General features: G+C 45.7%; 1 protein-coding gene across 1 annotated transcript; it reads right to left on the bottom strand.

Annotated features, from left to right (window-relative positions):
- Nucleotides 1-12,548: 12,548 nt before the first annotated feature.
- LOC117416453 (thioredoxin-related transmembrane protein 1-like) lies at nucleotides 12,549-21,129 on the bottom strand. The gene is made up of 8 exons (XM_034027526.3): nucleotides 20,500-21,129; nucleotides 18,572-18,687; nucleotides 18,266-18,311; nucleotides 17,259-17,387; nucleotides 16,599-16,644; nucleotides 15,960-16,061; nucleotides 15,312-15,378; nucleotides 12,549-15,119 (listed from the first exon to the last, which is right to left on the bottom strand). The coding sequence occupies exons 1-8, from the start codon at nucleotides 20,679-20,681 to the stop codon at nucleotides 14,857-14,859; spliced, it is 951 nt and encodes a 316-aa protein (XP_033883417.2). The 5' UTR covers nucleotides 20,682-21,129; the 3' UTR covers nucleotides 12,549-14,856.
- Nucleotides 21,130-22,021: the final 892 nt, after the last annotated feature.

The following is a 22,021-nucleotide window of genomic DNA, read 5'->3' as shown; positions in this document are numbered from 1 at the left end:
TTTTACTTATTATTATTATTATTATTATTATTATTATTATTATTATTATTATTATTATTATTATTATAATGGAGAAGGAGAAAGAGAAAGAGAAAGTACGCTGCAAAAATTGGATTCATTACACAAGGCCCCAATTTGACTGTGTTTTATAGCACTGTTTAAAGTGTTTAATAGGATTTAAAGTTGGGTTCTTGTGTAATTTGCAGCACAGGAGAAACCCCCTGGCCTAGCCAAGAGCAGAGCTGAAGAGAAGACAAAGGAGGCTGCTTTGAAGGGGCCGGCACTGCGAGGGTTAACTCAGGTGCTGTTCAAACACACATGTGGCACTGCGGGTCTCTGCTGAATGTGTTCCTTTCATCCGAGCGGCTCGGAAATTAGGAACAGCTCCCAGAATAACCTAAACAGGAGCAGATGTCCCACGAGAGCGCTGGGACGGGGGGGACGGGGGGGGCTCTAGTTAAGGATCTCAGCACAATGGGGAACATGGGAGGGAGGGGGCTCCGATTCTCTGAAATCACGCAGTAAGCACTGTGCACCCTTGGGAGAGCACACTTATAAAAATAAACACTTTTTAAATCTGGTTGCTTAATGTTATTATTATTAACTGCTATTTCTTAGCAGTTCAGAACATGGTAATGCACTGGGGAGGGCAGGCAGGGCTGTGCACGGGAGTGTTGCTCGCATCCATTTAATTTCTTTTCCTGTCTAGATTGCTCATGTGTATCCGATGCTCCACTTTGGGCTTCAGAAAGTTAACTGTGCACTGTGCGGAAGTGCTTGCAGTCATGTTTTATACTTGTATTTAAGTGGGAGCTAAAACTGCATGTTACAATGTGACGAGAAACTGAAGTTTCAATGCTGTTAAAGTCATCTTAAATTGTAGTCTACCTGATAAAAGGGTGACCAGAGATTTGCCATGAACTGAACCACTGCAGGTCCCAAAAGTAACCTTGGCAACGGGATGGGCTGTAAAGTTCTCACCAGCTCCACCGGCCAGGAACAGATCAAACAGGCGTTAACTGTCCCAGGGATAAAAAAAAAAAAAAACATCTTACAAAAAACCTTGTTCTGGGACAAACGCTTTCGTCATGAGATCGGACTTCTCCTGGCAAGGGGACGACTGGAAAACATTCCATATCCCAGCTAATGGGAAGAGTAACCATGGAAACCGAGTGAGTGTAGAACAAAAACAGAATCCCCAATCTAAAAACGCCCGACTGCAGACCACTCGGAGCTTTAATACAGAAAACAAAGTGTCAGTTGTTGCAGCTGAGTGTGCGCTGAGATCACACGAGACACAGCAAAAAACATGTGCTTCTCATTTAGAGGAGGGAGTCTTTGTCAGCGGGGGTGGAATGTTTTTGTTTTTGTCAGACAGTGGAAATCGAGATTGTGATGGAAAGCTGTGAGCAGAGCAATGCCCGATCAATTCTGATTCCAGCTAGACTGCTGGACTGAAGCGCAGTACCTGAAGTGATTACAGTAACAGAGCAGAAGCAACCTTCCCCCATAGCATTGCCTTTGACATATCCGCCAATTCCAAAGTGACATAGAAAATACAAGCAGGGAGCCGCCAAAACACCTGCAACGGGGGAGAAGAAGGGGGAGGGTCAGTCATAATGTTGCCATTGCTAATAATAGGTAAGAAGATGGATTTCAAATGTTAGAGAGTCCCCCTTTAAAACGCAGTGTTGAAGCAAGGAGATGTCTTGGGTAATAGCAGGTTTGCAGGGCACGATAAACCACTAATTAAAGTCTCAGTGTTAGAGTGATGTCATGCTCAGCCAAAGCCATGAGAGTTTAATTACTGGTTTTAACAAAAACAACAAGCTGGGTGTTTTAAGAGTCTTGTTACATTCAGAATAGGATTAAATATGAGAGCGAATCCCAGGCAGGGCCCATACCTTCGGTTCGGTTACTCTTGTAAACAAGCTGTTTAATCCAGGAGGTCTGAAAAAAAATAAAGAAATCAGGTTATAATAAAGAAACATTGAGTCGAGCGCTCTTCTGCGCTGTCTCCTCTTTCGAACCCAGGTGCACATGCTGCAGCGTCACTATGACGTGTGGGTGGGTTGCAGGAGGGCTTTAGTTCAATGCATTTACACGTGTGCTTCTGGCTGCTTTACACTTGCAGTCCTCTGGGGACAAACGCACAGCCCCGGCTGCCACAGCAGTGACTCAGTGATTGACTCGGCACATTATTTATAAACAGCCAGGAAAGCGCATATTAAATGGGAGGGGGGGCGTGACATTCCACACAACCTGCTTCTACCTCCGCCATGCAGGATTCCTCTTCTGTGGACCGGCATTGTGCAATGCCAGCTAGCTCACAGAGGCACTCTTTTGAAATGTACTGTGCTGGTGCTGTAGAAAGCGGATCCCGATTCAGGTTTTGGTTTTAAAATAAATCAAACTCTTTTTTTAGGTGCAATGTGATCTAAAAAAGCAGCTGAACTGGAACCGCTTCCATATATGTGATCAGTTGTGCAGTATAAAGGCCCCAGGGCAGTTAGTTGTGTTAGTTAGCTGGGTGTAAAATGAGTAAAAAAACAGGCGGCAACTGGAAATGACAGCCTTTATATAAATGCATGATTTATAAGAACCCTTAACGTTATTTTAAAACACAAACTTGTCGTTAAAATGTCATTGTAACGAACTGTTTCCTTGCTAATGGGAGTGAAAAACTGAACTCTTCCAGCAAGTACGTTTCAAGCAACTGAAGAGAAAAACAACCCTAGGATAACTAATGAAATACTTCCAGCGTCTTTTTCATGAAAATCAGATTTAAAAAAAAAAAATCCTATTTTGAAATATCAGTGTGCAGTTTTGAGTGGCGTTATCTTACCCAGTCCTGTGTACAGGTCTGCATAGATAGTTTGTGATTGGACCAGGACTTGTGTACTAAATCGGAAGGTTCTCAAAAAGATAATGCTGGTAATGCTGAAACTTTTGCTTTATTTCAACACAGCACACCCCACAGCGGAGTCTGGAAGCCGACCACGAGAGAAAATTGGGGACAAAGTGAGAATAAACAGGAAATGAAGATGGGAGGGGGTGTAGACAGTGAGCCCGCTCGCAGCACACACTGGCAGTGTCCGTGGCTGGGAGGAGGGAGGGGTACAGTCATTTCATGGAATATCCCTTTCAGCTTCACAGAAAGCACCCTTTCACAGGTCACGTGTATGTTGAATAAACTCTGTGATCGCTCCAGATCTTATTGGAATTACACAGGAGCAGAACCCCAAGTAAGCATGTGATTCGCTCACCAGGCCCCTGATTCCTCCCCCATAGCACCATACTGAACAGGCTGTAGGAAGACAGCAGAAAAATGAAACAACCGTTCATTCACACTGATTGCACAGAAACAAAACGCTCTCATAAAACATGTGGTCTCGATTAGGGCGGTAATGTGACAATGCATAGTACTTCTGTGATTATACATGGATTAGAAATATCATTGTCATTGTAGCCACCCAGCTCTACGATTCTAATGTATCTATCATGCCTCAGAAGTGTGATGTCTGTAAGTGTGGGTGCACCACACACACGTTTCTGGCTTTTAAATAGACTCAAATCCTCAACCCTGACAGTGAATATGCAGAGTGGAAGTACTGCTACATGGTATGAAAAGTCCCTTTCAGAAGGCTAAGGTTTCCCATCATCTCCCTTTCTTTGTGTCCCATTATCAGCTTCTCAATTTAAATGCATTCCAAGAAGCTGTTCTGAAAGCCAGCGAGTACGAGGTGGGCTTTATCTTCACACCGCGCTGAACCACTCCCCGCAACTCTGGCTGACTGGCTATACTGGAACTGAACTAACCGACCCTGCCCTGCTCCACCAGCGAGCTGGCATTGCCTCGTCTTACCTGGGCCACCATGAACTAGCAATGCATTCCTGAGCAATTTCAGGTTCTCCACGCAGCCCAGGGAGGTGAGCGTGTGGCTATGGGGGCAGGGTCTGGTGTAGGGATACAGGTTTAAGCCTACTCTGAGAGTCTGATACACTGTGAATGATGGGTGAACACCAGCAGGATGGTCACTTTGCACCCTGTCCTGTAAGCTGGCAGTAAGGACAGTAGAAATGGGCAGATTTGTCTGTGGATTTGAGATCACTGCATCTCTAATTACTGTGTATTTACAGAGTAGTTACTTAGTAAATACATGTGTACTTACACATCATTACAAAGTTATTTTGCATAGTTACAATGTACTTAGTGTGTAAATCTTTTTGCACTGTATATGTAAGTACACAATTGTATCAGAAAAGAGTTAGGAAGGTTAGTGTTAGGGTTAGGGGCAGATAGTGTAATAATAATAATAATAATAATAATAATAATAATAATAATAATAATAATAATAATAATAATAATAATAATAGTAATAATGTGTTTGCTAAGTAGCTACTATGTAAATACTCAGTAATTAGAGACACTTCATGGAAAGTGTTACCAGACTTCGTCACAAAACTCAAACCTTCTGGATCATCTGACCCTCTGCTGATCTTCCAGCGGCTTGGCTCCTCCTCAGAGCTGTGTCGGATTAATCCAGATTGCAGAGGTCATTCCCCGAACATGAATCTTCCATGCTGTCTGTGGAATTTCCCGGAGGAATTCTGGAATGCCTGCACCTGTGATTCATTGAGCGATCAGTACAATATCCCTGCAGAATTCCAGCATTTTTTACAAATGTGCTCACAGGGATTTAAATGTTCCGTGATCCAGCACTTTGCTATTCAGTGGCATGAAAATGATACTCAGTTATAAAATGAGACAGAACTTTAGCCAAGGAGTCTATTATATTCATAACGATTACATGAGAGACACGCCCTTCTCTGCTCTTTTTGCATTGCAGTCACAGTAAGAGCTCAACCCTAACGGCTACAAGCAGGTCGGAGCAGGCAGCCAGTCAGAAGAGCACATGGCTGTGGTTTCCCTGATCCATCCCTTTCTTACTGTGTTCGTTGGGATTCACAGCAGCGTGTGGAAGAGCCCTGGACTGGTTTAACCCTTTCATGTACGATTGAGATGATTCGAAACATAAAGAAAAAATAAACAGTCCTGAAGAAAACATTCCTTAAAACAGGTTTGGGGGTTGGGCCCTGTACTTTTGGTTCCTGTTTGAAACTAAAGATAAATAAATAAATGGGACAGTGGAATTGAAAGCCTCTGGTTTAGGATCAGGCCCTTTTGAAAATGCAGGCTCAGAGCAGCCCTGCTTTGCAATGTAGCTCGCCAGAGCAGTCCTGAAAGGATATTATGAAACCAAGATAATTATCATTCGCTGTTGGTTGATGAGACACTATTTTTGAATTTTTTTTTTTATTCAAACTAAATTAGTTTACCGCACCCTAGCCCTAGGTAACGGCATCTGTAATCTTTAAATTACACAGTACTTCACTTTTCAATGGTGCTCCACTTTTTCATTTTCCCATGGTTATACTATGTATTTATCATAGATTATCCTGGTTTGTCATGCTTTTAATACGTTTTGCCATAGGAACACGTTTAGGAGGATGCATGTTTCAGCCTCCGTTTCCCGAGGGGGGTGGCAGCGGTGAACCGGGATTAATAATAAGACAATTGGCGATTCCAAATTGGGGAGAAAACTGGGGTAAAAAAATCATTGGCAATGACTAAATTAAAAATATATATATATATGCTTTGCCATACCTCCCTGTGCTTTACAATGCTTAACCATGCTTTCACTATCCATATTACACTTCGCTGTGCTTTTACTATGGTTAACTTGTGTAAGGCCCATACTGTACATTGTAAGTGACCCTCTGGTGGTATTTGTATGCCACATACAGGGCAGTGCTGTACTCCAGGGTCAGTTTAATATTGACTCACTGCTGTAAATCATTTCAATTGGAGATGCTAATGGGTTCTGGAAATGACTACGAGAGTGGCAAACGCCAGAGCAGGGTCCATTTCAATGTGGTTTGTTTGCATGGCTAGAATCTTCCTGCAGCCTTCCAGCCACTACCCCAGAGGGGCTGGTAGATTATTAACGGGATGTTAATGGATGGAAATCTGTGTTTCATTGTGAATGGGTCGGGTCGCTGCAGATCTGCGCTGTGTGAATCTGTGTTTCATTGTGAATGGGTCGGGTCGCTGCAGATCTGCGCTGTGTGAATCTGTGTTTCATTGTGAATGGGTCAGGTCGCTGCAGATCTGGGCTGTGTGAATCTGTGTTTCATTGTGAATGGGTCAGGTCGCTGCAGATCTGCACTGTGTGAATCTGTGTTTCATTGTGAATGGGTCGGGTCGCTGCAGATCTGCGCTGTGTGAATCTGTGTTTCATTGTGAATGGGTCGGGTCGCTGCAGATCTGCACTGTGTGAATCTGTTTCATTGTGAATGGGTCGGGTCGCTGCAGATCTGCACTGTGTGAATCTGTGTTTCATTGTGAATGGGTCGGGTCGCTGCAGATCTGCACTGTGTGAATCTGTGTTTCATTGTGAATGGGTCGGGTCGCTGCAGATCTGCGCTGTGTGAATCTGTGTTTCATTGTGAATGGGTCGGGTCGCTGCAGATCTGCGCTGTGTGAATCTGTGTTCCCGTTCACAGATTTTGATAGTCAACACCTCATCAGCACTGGCTGGTATTGTTTAACAGGTTCTGTTTTCAACCCCGCAGCACCGCACTCAGCGTGATGTAACCCAACCAGCTGTGAATGGTGTCTACCGTAAACGCCCTCCAGGTTTCTTTAACTGCAGTCACACAAGCCAAGCACTGATTAGAAATCAGAAATCAATTCGAAATGCTGGCCTGTCCAAATACATTGCATTGCCACGAATATTCTGTACACAAGCTGGGTCAAATCTGGGTCAGGGCAGGTGAAAGGTCACATTCTCCAGCCCACACCGCAGCCTTCGTTTGGATGAAGAGAAACAGCAACGCAGCATCTTACTGCATAATAATAGAGCAATGTCACAGCCCTGTGATTACAGAGGCAGCGCTCTCCACTCACAGACATTCACGTCACCTGGAACTTTGAAGAGTTCTAGAGTGTTTATGCGGGGGGGGGGCTGCAGGGTTCACTTAACCCCTTCCCCCCTGGGGGCCTGTTTCCAGTGTCGCCAGCAGACCGGGTACTAACCCCTTCAGAAGCAGTGGAGCCAATGCAAACTAATGCTGTTTTAACAACCATGCACTGAACAGTCTGCTCGAGCAGTACAGTTAGACAATATCTTGCTGTACGTTGCAAAACCCCCAAAGCCCAGCTGCAACCAGGTTCCAGAACGGCATGTGTACATATCTACCATCTGAGGGATAGTGCAAGGGTAGTGCATACTCTCTTATTTAGTGGAATGTACAGAGTGACAGCGGTGCTTCTCATGGGAGTTATAGGCTCCGAATGCCCTCATTAATTCGTTTCACATTGCCTTCTATGGAGAGCTGTTAAAGTAAAGGTCCTGGCAACAGCAATGGATTCCCCTCCTGCAGCTGTGTGTCTGTTCCCTGTCAGCAGCGAACCGACTCCGGCCTGTGACAGGACTAATCTGGCTCTTAACTCACTCTACGAGCCCCCACGAGACCCTGCTGGCTGCTGCCAAATCCAGACACTCGGCCCCGAAGCAGAGATGAAAGAGGAGAAGCGAGCTGCAGGCCTCGCAGACACGCGCACCCTTTCATTACCTCTGCAGAGTTCATCACCTGCAGTCTGTGCAATGAGCTCCGTTCGAGAGTTAGCAGCCCGCTCCCCACCCCCGAGGACAGCTGCACTGCCCTGATTTACCGCAGAGCAGAGCAGACCCTGTGCGGCTGGGCTGCAGCACGGCACACCCCGGGGACTAACAGGACCCTTTAAGGAAGGGTCCATCTCTCCCCTCATCCCCTTACCCCCTAAGCTAAGGAAACTTTAGCTTAAAGAAAGTTCTGCAGAGTTTCCATGCCTTATTCTCCCCTCGACCCTCTGAGGCCCCCTTTTTTAGGGTTAAAAGTCAAGCTACGCCTTCGTTAGTGGAGCATGCACGCTATCATTACACAGGGCCTCTTTTTGGGGGCAGCTTCCTGTGCGTGACGAAAGCCCCAACCTGGAATGTAATCCCCGTCTGTCCCTCTGTGTGTTCAGGCCAGCCACAGTATACTTACTGAGTGTATAGAGTCAGTCATGAATGACGGGCAGAATCGTCCTAAATATAACAAAGTAAACAGAGCAGGGCTTTGCCAGCAGAGCCGGTCCCCAGAACCAGCCCTCTCAGATCTGTGCAGCCGGGACAAAGCACAGGCATGCGCTGGCGCGGGTCCCAGTGACTCACACAGGTGTTCAGCAGGTACGCTCACAGCCACATCCTCCCTCCCCCAGCTTCTCTGTGTAAGCATTCGTGCACTCAGGAGGAGGGGAAGAAAAAAAAACATTAAAAAAGACATTATTACCTACCTCTGTCACAACCCTACGAGTCCCAGTCAGGAAAGGCTGTGAAATGTAGCGTTAACCCGACACAAAACGCCACCAAGGTCTGGATTCTCCGAAATCATACAGCACCACTTTTAAGATTCTTCCACTTTTCTGTCTAATGGCTCCATTCAGTCAAATTCTGCAAAACTGAGGATGAGAGCCAACTGTAAAAGAGCTACTGAAATGAGAGCCATGCTGTTGTTCTAGTGGCAGCGTGCTCTGTACAGTGTAGCTGACCTGTCTGGATCGCTTCACATCCCTTCCACTGCATGTTTTCATGTTACACTCCACAACTGGCAACAACACAGGTGTGCAGATAGCACAGTAAAAAAGTTTCAATCTGTATTAGAGAGAAGCCCGGGACTGAATGGCAGGCAGGGGTGTTCGGGTTAGGATTAAGGTGAGCTCTCTCTCTATCTAATGGGGCATCTCTCACCTTTAAAATCAGCACTAAACTTTAAAAAAAAAAAAAAAAAAAAACACCATCTCCATACTTAAACGCTCAGATGAATACAAGCAAATTTGAGATTTAACAAAATCATGACTTCATTTTTTTTATTTTATTTTTTTTTAAAACCCACTAATCTCCCTACCCTGCCCTCCAGATGTGCACGGCAGACTTTTATTAAGACCGGACCGCACCGGGATCACAGCACAACATTCCTGTTGCAACAACAGAACTCGTGTCGCCGTGGAAACGGCTAGCGAGAGCCAGGCCAGAGAAGCGAGCTGTGGAAACAATGCAGAGTTCAGCCGCGGCAGACCGCAGTGTTCCTGGCAGGGCTCGGCAGCACAGAGTCTGTGGACAGGGAGGGAGGAGGAGGAGGAGGTACAGGGTACGGCTCTGCACTGCTTAAAGCAACACTCGGAAAATGAAGTAACTGTCACAAAAAACAGCAGGAGAACAGTCAAAGCAAAACAACGAATATGAAACACAGCTTGCTATGCGACAGCTTGATGTTAAATTCACAGCATATTCATTTCTAACAGCGAATACCTCAGAGCAAAGGAATGGCTGGTCAAGCCAAACTGAAGCCTATCTTCCCCTCCTTAAAAATACACAGCATGATGGAAGCAGAGTTTCATGCTGCACATTGTGGACCATGGTTTCTATCTGCTTGTTTATTATTATTATTATTATTATTATTATTATTAACAGCTCTTCAGATGGATGCTGGTCTAATTAGTGCAAAGGTTGACTGGGCCATTTCTCTCAGGGGGTGAGTCTCCATGCCTCAGCTGGAGGGAGCACCCTTTCTCTTATGGGATGAGGGAGGGAGCAGTTCAGTCTCCATGCCTCAGCTGGAGGGAGCACCCTTTCTCTTAGGGGCTGAGGGAGGGAGCTGTTCAGTCTCCATGCCTCAAGCCTGCCCTGGACTGGGGTCTCCATGTCTCTCCAATCCCTGGCCTCTCTTTCTCAGACTGACTCCTTGAAAGGTGACCAGCACTGATAACTGTGCTATGGCTTTGTGATGCATATTACACTACTGTCCACTGAAGGCCAAGTTGATTTCACTTATGAAGACTTTAAGTGTGACTCTAACCATGCAGAGAGGTATAAGGCAAGTGCACTTATCCCCCATGTCGGGATTTTAAAAAGAATGCAATTTCCCTCATGGAATACCGTGTCCCGAATCACAGGGGAGATTTCTGCTTCATTATCGCAGGAATGTGGGGGCGAGTCAGGGCTCACCAGACACTGCAGATACCCACATGAAACACAGCATTACAGCACATTACTGAACCTCACAGACTAGAGGGGGGCTGCATGTATTAGTAAGGAGGGTTCACTTCAAGAAACGCCCTCAAATGTCATTAGAGACAGAAGCATGGGGCGGGGAGGGGGTCTGCCATGCTGTGTGTGGAAAAAGCAACACATTGCACAACTGCAGAATAACAGCACCCTTGAGTCTGCCAACGCCTGCTTCCTCAAAACATGAAAAAGAAAGAATAAGGCTTCCATTACGAAGGTGAGGAATAGAAAGGGGTCTCCTATTACAAAGCAGTCTGAGCAACGCAGCGTCTCAACGAGCTTCAAGGGTGTACTTCTTGCACCTTTCCCTAGCCTTGCTTACAATCATTGGAAATGTTTTTCAATAGTAAAAGAATAAGCGTGGAAAGGGCTTGGAGCACCGAGGCTTGTGTCGACACGATTCAGTGAAATATTTGAGGAATTCTCTGGGACCAGCACGTTTAAAACACTGATGCCCTTCCAGCCCACAAGCCATAGATACATTTTTAAAATACTTTCTTCTTTAATGTGAAAACTCTACAAGCATGTGTTGTTGAACACAGATGAGCCCGGCTCTTTTGCATTGTGGTTAAGGTGCTCGCTTGCGGTGCGCGGGGTCACCAGTTCGCGCCCCACCTGTCATTTCCACACTCCCATCACAGCTCAGCCTTGTTTACAGAACAGCCCCCAAGCGTAACTAAACCGCTGCACTTCTAGCATGCTACACCGCGTACTGTGTAACTACTTATTCTTTCGGATTAATTGGTCCAGAGCAGACATGAATCCAAGGACAGTCTCTCAGCCTTGACCGAGTGCGAGCTAGAAGACAGTGTGAAGGTCAGGCTGTGCCGCAGGGCAGCACTGTACACAGACACCTGGACCGCACAAGCACAGACAAAGACAGCTTCTTGAAAACTGTGCAGGAATTACAAGAGGGGTCGTATGCAGGGTGGCAGCATGCCGGTTTCCCTCATGGAGGGAGCCGACGTGTCTAAACTGTGTCAGCAGAGAGGTGTCTGGTTAGTTGCACGGAGGGCAGGGGTTCAGCAGAGCCTCCCACTGATAACAATCCCTCTGCTTCCAGATCCACGACTGCGGGATGTGCCTGGAGGTCACGCTTCAGAGCGACACAAACTAACAGCTGGATGACTGAGCATGTGATCCGTCTTCTCCCTAAACACACACACTGATAGGGCAGCGTAAGGGACAACACCATGCGAGGCGAAGCTGAAAAACACACAATATGAAGATATGGTCTTTGACATCTCTACAGCTTGATCATTCCCCCTCCCCATATCTGCACGGTAGCAAACAGCCACAGACAGAAACCACAACGGGGGAGTCCCTGTGGTGCAAGTCCTGGGGGGGCTGTGTTAATCCCCCAGTCCAATCTATCAGAGCAGCTGGAATCAGTGAGGGAGCACTGGATCTGGAGATACTGCAACAGGTCCCATACCTGCATCTCCTATCAGAGACTCGGAGATTCTTTATCTCTGATTGATCACTCCCTGAGCAAGACTCGGACACATTCCTACGAACACCCAAAGCAGACAACAAAGGCAATTGAGAATTTAAGATGCCAAAACACAGCAGGCATCTCATCGATTCACTCGGTTTAAAGTGTAACGGCAGACTATGCTATTCAGTAACCAATACCAACCACCCTCCGTGCCCAGCGAGGCTCGTACTCCACCCACACCACCGTCACCCTTGTGCCAAAAGGCAAATTGAATTGTGTTACATTTTATTGAATTAGTCTTTATGAGCATGCAAACACAAAACATTGAAAAATATCAATCAGTAAGAAGGGCTGTTGGTGTCGTGCAGGACTGTCCGGGACAGTGAGGCATCACAAGGAGGGCAGGACCTCAGAGATGCTCTGGCTTGGATATGGGATGATTTGCAGTCCCCTGCCTGCCCTGATATGACGCTCTCATTTAAGAAGTTGAAATTGCTTAATTGCTTCCCACGCAGCTTCCTGCGTTGAGAGGGCCGACAGTGGAATGGCAGAGTGGATTCTCTTTACCAGCTCAAGCAGCACATCTGAACTGCAGCAGACGAACAGCGCCATCTGCTGACTGAACACACTTCCTCAAATAGTTTATTCATAAATTAATAACATCCTATAAAAGAACAACGATTTCTTACCTGGCGCTAGAAATCTTTCCTGAAACTAAAAAAAAAGCTGTAGATTTGAAGCAAGCTGTTATTTAACTATTTTACTTTTTGAGAACCTTATTCTTGAACATAAATTATAGTGGAAGTGCCAACATGTTATATTGAAGTTTCTACTAATCAGGGGAAGGAACAAAACATATCTGTACATGGTAAAAGAAATCATGCACAACAAGAATAATATTATTATTAAATATTATTAAGAATAATAAATGACAAAAAAATACTTGAGACTTCTGATTCTTGGCATTTTATTTTTTTATTTTTTATTATTGACTTATTTCGGCTCTGAATCCAAGGTGCAACGTTAGCAGTTTGTAATGCCCTGTGTGGTGTATATTTCAGGTGTCAATAAACATGTAGAGTATTTGAAATCCACATTGTTCTAGAGGAGACAGCCTTTCCTCAGCTAGCCCCCTCCCTGGGAATCGGCTCACCGTTCTGCTGTTCTCTGCAGCAGTCTGGAACCCAACTTTGCAAAACATTAGAAAACAGAAGACAAAAAAGGAAAGCCTCTGAACAGCATTGCAGCTACACTGAACTAGTACAGGATCTCAACAGCAGCACCATAGGACGCCTTTCCCATGTGAACGCATTTAATATCACTCCAAAGAGACACCAACAGCACTAAAACAAACGGACATTCTCAGAGCAGCAGGACGGTCCTGCAACACTGAAGAGCAACTTGTGACATGAGGGCATGAGAGAACAGCCATGGCTCAAGAGAGCTTCCAGGATCATTTAGAAACTCCCAGGTGTGTCTGGTGCACCGTTATCCTGCCCCCTGCAACACTCCGCTCCAACTGGATGCAGGAATACTTTGAGGAGAACACAAGCGCTTTCAAGTCGGGATTTCAATCCATTAATGATTCATGAGCATTGAACGATTAAATAATCGATCGATTAACCTTATCGACCCGAGTGCGGTATTAGAAAAGGGTGCGTGAACAAAAGGTACTTCTGAAGACCTTGGCTCTGCCAGATCCATGCAAGTGAACACATGTAGATTAAACATCAGCAGTAAACAGCACTGACAATACTGTGTATTACTTGATGCGATGACTGAAATTGAAACTGATATATCGTCAATCTGACATTTTATTCCCAAATTGCTCTTTAAAGACCCAGACTTTGTATTAACCAAGCTTTCTCCAACAAGTCTTACTTACAAGAACTGAGTAACAGCACACCGCTGGGTATTCTCCTGAAGCACGCGCCTGGGTGTTCTGTGTTGCTGTTGGATTATTACTGTGCTGTCCTCATGGCCACACGCAACCCAACTTAATAGGAATATTGAAAAACAGCAGTGCCTGAAAGCACTTCTGCAGACAAGTTTATACCATGTTTGTAATAAGTGGAATGGAAACGTATGCATCACGTGGCCAGCAGTGTGGAGTAGTGGTTAGGGCTCTGGACTCCTAACCAGAGGGTCGTGAGTTCAATCCCCGGTGAGGGACACTGCTGTTGTACCCTTGAGCAAGGTACTTTACCTAGATTACTCCAGTAAAAACCTGTTTAAATGGGTAATTGTATGTAAAAATAATGTGATATCTGTATAATGTGAAATAATGTATAATGTGATATCTTGTAACAATTGTAAGTCGCCCTGGATAAGGGTGTCTGCTAAGAAATAAATAATAATAATAAAATGCATCTTAAAATGTAAAACCTGAAGTCCACATCATCTCAGGTTATCAAAAGCTTTCATAAGCAAACGGATGAAGTGTCCAACCCAAAACTGCAGTTTCATGTGTCAAGGCGCTGTATCAAACCCCTCTGGGTAGCACTGCTCATTTTCTCATTTTCTATAGCAATGTATTTATTAGATGTAACAATGTAACCATGCTTGAGACGCACAGCACTGTGCCTGGTATACAGTACAGCTGGAGTATAAAGGAGCATGTTGAAAAGATGGAAGGAACAGAAGTTAATAAATGGCTTGGAAATTAAAAGATCAAACAAACCTGCAATTCCTCAGACAAAGGAAAGCAGATCAGTCCTAAATTCACAAAACGATTCAAGAGAAAGGCTTTGCTGCTATCAAGTTCAAATGCTTCCAGTGCCTCTTACGAAATGTTTAAGAGGGTGCGAGACTTTACAGAACCTGACCAGCATGCTTTCTCTTACTCTCTTACAAAGAGCTTTAAACAAACACGGACAGGCAAGAACACGAACCCTGTCTCTCGACAGGTCAGCTTTTAAGCATTACAAAAAAAAAAAAAACTGAATGAAACTTGAATATTGCAGCTCGGATCAGTTCCCTTTTAGGCTGAATCCTTTTAAAGTATCATTTTCACTGAGCGCTGAGAGCCATCTTATGGCTGAATATTGAAGCAACGTTACTTAGAGAAAGCTGATGTCTTGCTTTGATTATTATTTTTAAAAGGGACAGTCCAATGTTAATTTCCTGCACACCTCCAGTAGGTTAGACAGACAGACAGACATACTGACAGACAGCTGAAGAGCACAGGCATCAAGCCACACTGCAGACTCGGATCAGCTCTCCCAGGCACTGTGTACGAGGTGCATGCAGTTCCTCTCCCGTCCTCTAGGGGTCGCTCTGGTCGGCGGTGGCAGGGTTTCTCTTGCGCAGCGTATCCGGGGAGCCCTCCTCCTCTTCCTGTGCATGGAGCCGTTCTCTGGCCCTGCTGTGCCTCTCCTCGGGCTCGCTGCCTCCTCTCTTCCTCCACACCTCTTCCCCCTCCCCTTCCTCCTCGTAATCGTACTCGTCTTCCTCGTCAGCCTCCCCGTCCGCCTCCTGCTCTGCCTCCAGCCTCTTCATGATCCGAGCCTGGTCCACAGCCTGCTTCCCTGGAACAAGCAGAGGAAACAAGCAGAGTGTTAGTGCAGAGAGCAGACAACGTACCACACACACACATATCAACTCCATGCAGATATACTGCGCAGGTACAGTACAGACAGCAGACAAGCCTGGGCCACAACAAACCGCAGGAATACAAGCACAGCTACAGATCCAGTTACAGAAGAGGAAGGGGCTCTTACTCTGGTAGTAGTTCTGAGGAGTGAATCTGCGGAAGGGGAACACACAGTCCGCCACAAACACCAGGATCTGGAAGAGAGGACCGAGAGAACACACCCATTACTGAACAAAGAGACACCAAGAATAACGGAGGAGGATCTAATCTATTACATTAACAGAGTAGTTTCTCAACATCTTGCACCTCCTAGTCCACTGCAGCTCGAGATACTCAGAGTACCACAGAGCAAAGCAATGCTCAGTAGACTCTGCAGGGCTTATTGTATTCACAATGAAAAGCCATGGAGCCCTAATGACGTTGGCCCTCAGAAGATCTAAGTACTGTATTAACTGGTTCAATTTAACAATGCTTTCACAAACACCTGCACTGAAGAAGGCTGCATGAGTGAATGAAGCATCTCATGCACTTAATCCTGTTCACAGTCTGTCCATCAATAAATAGATCTCAAGTCTTGGACCACACTTCTTATCTGTTAGTGTGCTCATACATTGAGACTCACACCCCCTGGTTTAAACACCTCTAAACCACTATCACGTCTGCCAGTCAACCCCTCCAAGCATACTGTGGCTTCTCCCTGGATTATCCCATTGAAATCCCTCAGTAAACCATTGCATCCTCCCCCCGCCCCCCTTCTCGCTGGAGTGCAACTCACCAGCCCCAGAACGAGGCCAGAGAACAGGGTGGCCAGAGCGAAGATCGCGTAGGAGCCCCACGCCGGCAAGCCCAGATGCTCCGTGAAGTAATTGTGACAATGCTGAGGAGACAAGAAAACACCAAGACATGAAACAGGAGCACGATCCACTGCAGGGCTGGGAAGAAGACTCCTGCAGCACAGCAGTTTCACCCATTCTAGGTTTTATTACAAGCTTGATTAGTCACAGTGTAGAGGTTACCAGCTCAGGTGTGTCTTATTAAACTCATAGTAAAACCAGGACTGGATCAGACTGCGCTGCAATGGGAGTCTTATTTCCATCCTTGCCCTGCACTATTTGAATCTTCTAATCTTTATAGTGTTTTAGGACTTAAATAAACACAAACAGATGTGCGTTGCATGCCGCATGTTTACAGGTGTGTGTTCATGTTCAGTTATGGTTTTGAATTTCAAGTCCCGAAGCATTCTCTCTCAGCTTCTTTAACATTTTCATGTAACCTAACATGCGGACCAGAGGGGTGATATTCAGCTTGTGTGTCCAGCTTGATTGACGCAAGAGTTTCAATGTGTAAATTAAGAAAGCAACAGAGATTTCATTGCTAATGGAAAGCTTGAACATGAGTGAAAGTGAAAGGTTACCCTTATAAACATGGAGAGCTTGAACAGGCCCGACATGGTGTTCATTCTGCAAGAGACAAACGCATCACTCATTATAAAATCATCAAGGCTCTCAAGCATCTTCACTACCTGACACTAACAGCAATATCCAGGTTACACATCAAAAGGAAAACCAATGAAGACCAGAGCAGGAAAAAAGACCCCTATTGCACAGCATTTTACCCATTCCAGGTTTTACTACAAGCTTGATTAGCCCCAGTGTATAACTAACAAGCTCAGGTGTGTCTCATTAGACTCACAGCAAAACCAGGAATAGATCAGACTGCTCTGCAACAGGAGTCTTATTTCCATCCCTGAAGGCAATTTACTATTTTTACTTTACTTTTGTTGGCAACAAAAAAGAAAGTTATAGCTGCACCATCAGAGACATAAAGGAGCCGTGACCCAAGCCTAACTCAACAAATTACACAACAAATGTGCCTTCATTCAATCCAAAAATGAACAGGAAAGGAGGGTTTCAGAAGAAATCGAGAAGCATGCTTGAGGTGAACAGCACACTACTGGTAGGTTTTGAAACCGCAAATGGACATTCATTCATTCATTCATTCATTCATTCATTTTCTCTCTCTCACACGCGCGCACACACACACAGACACGCACATACTGCTACCGCACACTCACAGGAAGGACGAGGGCCCAAACCAGGATGACACAGGCTCGATCTCGCGCCATTTCTTCTCTTCGATGAAGCTCAGGAAGTCGTTCTTAGTCCTGCCTCCCTCGTACTTCCTGAACACACCGTCTTTACAGCTGAGAGAAAAAAAATAATAATTTACAAAATAAAAGCGCCTCGGCCATGCCCTACATCCACAGTGCCAAACCACCATGCGAAGGAGACAGCTGCTTCATTGCACTGAAGAGGATACAGCTGTCATTAGAGGAGACCGAGAATGCAAGCACAGGATACACTGGCACCTGCACCAGTATTCACAATCGGTTACTAGTTTGATCAAGTAGCCTCTCCAGTGGTCTCTTTGTGGGACCCATTTGAGGAAGAGGCTGAATCCTGCTGTTGGATCTCAAGGTTACAGGGTTTTCCTAGAAAAGAGAATAGGGCCGAGGTATTAAATAACGCAGGGATGGAAATAAGACTCCCGCTGCGTAACAGTTTCACTCATTCCAGGTTTTACTACGGACTGGACAAGCGATGTTGTATAGGCAACGCGCTCGGGTGCGTCTTATTAAACTCACAGTAAAACCTGCTATGCAGCGGGAGTCTTATTTCCATCACTGTGACACTCCACAGCTCAGAGTGTGGAGAGAGGGGGTAGTGAAAGTGCATGACAGGATCTGCGGCCGCTTTCATTTCTCTATACAGCCAGATACCCTTCACCACCACCACCACACTTCTCTGATTCACAGCAATAGAAGCCGGTTATTCTGCAGCCCAGCTGAGACTGGCACAGCTACAGTGGTTCTGTTATTTTAAAAGTACTGTTCTGAATCCCCTCAGTGCCAGCAGCATGCGCCTCAAAATCCAACGCGAGCGTTACAGTCACATAAAAGAGCAGAAGAACTCTTGTAAAAGTTTCCCCATAGTGGAAGTATTGCGATGTGTAAATAACATGCTAAAGCACAGCTAAGCATTGTACAGAATAGCTGGCATTTTACAATCTTGGGATACTCACTGGTAGATGGTTGGAAGAGCTGTGATGATAAAGCGACCGCTCAGCCCTGCAAAAACAGGAAAGACAAAGTTAAACGCAGATTCTACCGAGAGGTCTGCACCTAACTCACAGATTGGTTTTTTAGATGCTTTTCTGTTAAGAGCTTTGGGAAGTCCTGAAAAACTTTTCATGTTCTTTATTACAAATCTGGTATTCGTGTTGAAAGTCGTTCTTGAAATGAAACAGACAGCAATGTGTGCAGTCAGTATAGTGTGACACCTCGGGCATCCGGTGGATTTGCCATCATCCACGCGCCACTGCCCCTACCTGGCTCCTCGGTGACGTCCACTTTGGCGATACTGACCCCAATGTCGTCCCCCCATTCTGAAAAGTCGTTCCACTCTGGCTGAAGCTGCTGGCAGGCTGGGCACCATGGGGCATAGCTGAAACGAGACGAGCCAAACCAGTCTCACAAAAACAGTAAACCCGGCTCCAAGGAGAGGCAGGGATGGAAATAAGACTCCCCTTGCATAGCAGTCTGATCCAGTCCTGGTTTTACTATGCGTTTAATAAGACACACCTGAGCTTGTTACCTATACACTGGGGCTGATGACGCTCGTAGTTAAACCTGGAATGGGTGATACTGCTGTGCAATAGAAGTCTTGTTTCCATCCCTGAGATGGCTGAACATATAAGCTGTAAGAGGCCCGGTTCCTGCTGGGAGGACCAGAATTATGTGTGCAAGCTTGTAGTTCACTGCTGTAATTTGCCCAGGTAGTCAAACTCGTCTATCAGGTATCCTGCACATTGAACTGCAGGCAGAATCCTAATGAGGGCCTCGTCAACAGGAATCAGGCACGGCATACGCTTGCAAATCCTCGTCAAACGTGTTCAAGGTAAACAATATACAAAATAAACTATAGCATCAGGGCCGTGGGTATACCTGCCATCAGTGCATCTGCACTTATTATCATCGAGGAAGGTATAACTAAGCTGTTTAAGGAATGCAGGGTCTGTCTTAAAGGATTAGATGACGTTGTGTGTGTATGCACAGCACGAGACTCACCTTGACTGTTGTTATAGAAACCAGTAACAGTTCAGAGCAGTTCCATGAACAGCAAACCGAGCTGAATCCTTAAAAACAGCCTGGGCTCTAGAACCCAGGGGACTGCTCTCTGGAAAACAGCCTGGGCTCTAGAACCCAGGGGATTGCTCTCTGGAAAACAGCCTGGGCTCTAGAACCCAGGGGATTGCTCTCTCGAAAACAGCCTAGGCTCTAGAACCCAGGGGATTACTCTCTGGAAAACAGCCTGGGCTCTAGAACCCAGGGGATTACTCTCTGGAAAACAGCCTGGGCTCTAGAACCCAGGGGATTGCTCTCTGGAAAACAGCCTGGGCTCTAGAACCCAGGGGATTGCTCTCTGGAAAACAGCCTGGGCTCTAGAACCCAGGGGATTGCTCTCTGGAAAACAGCCTGGGCTCTAGAACCCAGGGGATTGCTCTCTGGAAAACTCCCCAAATTTAGGTTACCGGATCCACCCCTTCCCAACCTCTGAACCCAGGAATCTGCTGCATTACATCTTAAGAAACATCCTGGGCCAGATCTGGGGCAACTCTGTTGACCCTGGATTCCTGCACTCCCCTCTAACACAGTGCTGATCTGTGTCTGCCTGTATGTGTACTCTTACTGTGGGCTGCTGTCATGACCATATTAAAACCAGTCTGCTGAAAATGTGTGGGTTTTTAATTACACGTGAATAATGTGAAACTTAAAAAATAATAATAATAATAATAATAATAATAATAATAATAATAATTACCAGAATCTTATAACTGTATAATGGTTTCTGGACATCCCTTCATCCTCTCACTGCCTTTATAATATGTTCGGCGTACACATTGTATAGTCAGTATTATCTCCGCAGGTCATGTCTACAGTCTGCATGGCGTATAGTCTGACCAGGTAAGCGTGCTCATTCTGTGTCATCATGTATGTAGACAGTAGCGTAGCACACAGCAACAAAATACCATCTAGCATTAACAATAATGACCAACAAATATAATGTATTCAATATACCTGCATATAGTGTTCGTGAATTAAGTATTGCACGGAAACATTATATTAAATACATTAATAAACATCACTGAACTCCACAACAATAACTGTATTCGTTTCTTCACATTAATTCGTATTAACGAGACCAGTGGCACAGACCATAGAGACAGAGAGAGAGAGAGAGAGAGCGGCTGCTTACAATTCTACCATCCACTCGCCCTCCAGTATATCTTGCCAGGTCCTGTCAGTGATCGTTCGTTGATGGTGCTTCTTCCCCAGCGCCGGCTGCGGTGCTACCGCGCCCAGGAGTAGCAATGACAAGACTGCCAGATTACAAAGCGATACCGCTCCAGGAACTCTGCATGTCTGCAAGGGCGCCATGTTAGCTCTGCTGGTCTGGTCTCGTCGGTCCGTCCTTCCTGCTCCGGCTTCCGCTTTACCCCGGCTCTGAAACCTCCCCTTTGCAGCTGTTTTTTTTTTCTTTGCTATTGCTAATTTTGCGCACTAGTGCCTACCCACGACACCAATAAATAATACACAGTGGCGTACCCCTCTCCTCGTCAGTTACCACATAACTAACACGACGTGGTGTGACACGGAGACTCACTCCGCTGACCGGCGCATGGTGCTGCCCTTTCGTATTTCAGGACAGCTTGTTCCGCAGCGACTTTCTGTTACAGGAGCCTGCTGGTCCTTTACTGCCCGGCTGTGCTGCGGTAATACCGGTGTCAATTTGAAATAACCCCGTTTAGCGCTACGCGGTTCAGTGAGGCAGGTCCGATACGGACTAGAGGTCAGGACTCAGGAGGTGAACTGGCTGCTCCTCTGTCATGTGACTGGTCACTCGAGGGTGACTAGACGTCCCGGTTTGACCGGAACCGACCCCTTTTCCAATCAGCTGCCCCAGCATTTTTTTCCCCACAACATTAAAAAACGTCCCGGTTTCCATCATATTAAAATATGGCTCCAGAGTCCTATATGGGTTACTAAACAATACTAAATTAACCCTTTCATGCATGCAATATTGAAAATAGCTTTTTTTATTGAACTTTTATTTTTATTTTATTTTTGGTTTTCTTTGCTTTTAAAATGGCATCCTCATACGAGGTCATCGTGCATTTGCGTCTTCCGCATGTCTCCATTGAAAGACTGGAAGAGTTTTTGTATTTATCCTCATACGAGGTCATCGTGCATGAAAAAGTTCAGCTTTAAGCGACATGGTAGAAATGAAGGGCAAAACCAGCAATGCATGGTTATACCAGCATGTAGTTAAACGAGGCCGCGGACTGGAGAACGAAGCTGCGGCGATTGTGCAGCAGTCTGAGGTTGTTATAAAATAGCGATAGAAGTGTCCCAGTTCAGGAAATCTGGTCACCCTAGACTGGACTGACCAGCAACAACGTGTCCTGCCCGTCCCGGTATGTGGGACCTGACCTGTACAATGAACATAAATCTAATTCAACATTTAAAAGGCAGGTGTAGCTACAGAAATCGTGATTACAACATGAATAGATGACCATACTCAATTTAACAAGCCGTGCATTATTATAACAGCGCGGTGATCCAGAGGGCAGCCCTTAATGTCTGGCTGCAAAAGGGAACACGATGGCGCAGCCTCTCACCTGTGGAACCAGACCTCTCCCCCAAATCCAGAAGCACCTGGACCAAGCAGGTCTACCCCTCGTTCATTCAATCTCTTTAAATCGACATTTGACACCAGT

Source organism: Acipenser ruthenus, chromosome 18 (genome assembly GCF_902713425.1).
Source record: "Acipenser ruthenus chromosome 18, fAciRut3.2 maternal haplotype, whole genome shotgun sequence".
NCBI lineage: Eukaryota > Metazoa > Chordata > Actinopteri > Acipenseriformes > Acipenseridae > Acipenser > Acipenser ruthenus.
Note: the sequence above shows the minus strand (reverse complement) of the source record. Positions and strands in the feature narration are given on the sequence as shown.